Source organism: Anneissia japonica, unplaced genomic scaffold, assembly GCF_011630105.1.
Source record: "Anneissia japonica isolate Jap-2015-1 unplaced genomic scaffold, ASM1163010v1 scaffold125957_len1292_cov131, whole genome shotgun sequence".
Classification (NCBI taxonomy): Eukaryota; Metazoa; Echinodermata; class Crinoidea; order Comatulida; family Comatulidae; genus Anneissia; species Anneissia japonica.
The window spans coordinates 1-1,292 of NW_022746501.1; the positions used below are offsets into that span (position 1 = coordinate 1).

The 1,292-nt window shown below is 31.3% G+C and overlaps 1 protein-coding gene across 1 annotated transcript; it reads left to right on the forward strand.

The window, feature by feature from the left end:
• Positions 1 to 184: 184 nt before the first annotated feature.
• Positions 185 to 1,201, forward strand: LOC117120232 (myeloid differentiation primary response protein MyD88-like; the record flags this gene model as incomplete). Its single annotated transcript, XM_033265248.1, has 3 exons — positions 185 to 353; positions 666 to 740; positions 1,011 to 1,201. Coding segments are annotated over 3 exons (435 nt in total), but the record flags the coding sequence as incomplete, so codon positions are not given.
• Positions 1,202 to 1,292: the final 91 nt, after the last annotated feature.

Here is a 1,292-nt window from a genome sequence, read left to right on the forward strand (position 1 = left end):
GTATAGGCCTATATATACTGTATATATAAATCATGCAGCGAGCACTGAACATATATAAATATAGACAAATAGGTAAATGATGTTATAGAAGTATTGTCTGTGTGGGATTCGAACCTGTGACTTCTCGCTAAAAAGCCAATCATCATACCTCTAGACCACAACGACCTATGAGTCAAATTGATTTTATCCAGCCCGATACACTTCAACGCACAACTGTCCAGTACGTCTAAATTATGTCCACTTAACTCAATTAATAATTATCTCTTTTTTATTGCCAGAGAGAGATGCAGAGGCCTGGAGGAAAAAAATTGAAAGGGAATCGAATCCTTTCCAACCCACGCCAGTTTTAGAATGTAGGTTGACTTGCTTCATCTATTTTAATTTTAGGCAGGGGTCTATAGTTACACCATTCTCAAACGCATTCTTAAATCTAATTGGACGTTATTGAATCAGAATTAGGAATTTGAAACAGTTGTAAAATAGCCACTGCCTTACTTAATGTCTACTGACCAAAGCAATAATTAATAGAATTGCGGAAATATTTTTGGGGAGGGTGCAATTTATTGATAATTCATAGTTGTTACTATTCATTTTTAGGCATTTTTACTATAGACCTGATAATATTTTTTATAATATTAATATTTTGTTTTTAAATACGAATTTAGTAGCTGCAAGTAACTATCCCAATATTCCCGTGACACCAGAAAATCGAGGAATTACACTGCACGACCATCCCGATGGTGAGTCTATGGCCATCATAATTGTACTCTTAATATTCATATAATAATAATAATAATAATAATAATAATAATAATAATAATAATAATAGTAATAATGATGATGACAACGACGACGTCGACGACGACTACGATGATGATGATAATGATGATAAGGATGATGAGGATGAAAAAGAAGAAGATGATGATGATGATGATAATAATAAAAATTTATACTTTAAATATTAGTATTAATTCATGTCACACCAACATCGTTATAAATCATTTTTCCAGGTCCCATTGAAACATTTGACGCCTTTGTATGTTTTACGATTGATGATCGTGCTTTTGTCTTGGAAATGATGAAATACCTAGAAAAATCGCCCTTCAACATGAAGCTTTGTGTGGGATTTCGAGATGTGGTCCCTGGGGCAGCATGGATGACTACATCAGCAGAAATAATTGGAAAAAGGTATATACATTAATTGTATATATATACATATATATATATATATATATATATATATAGGTCTATATATATAGATTATATATATATTATTATTATTATTAATTGTA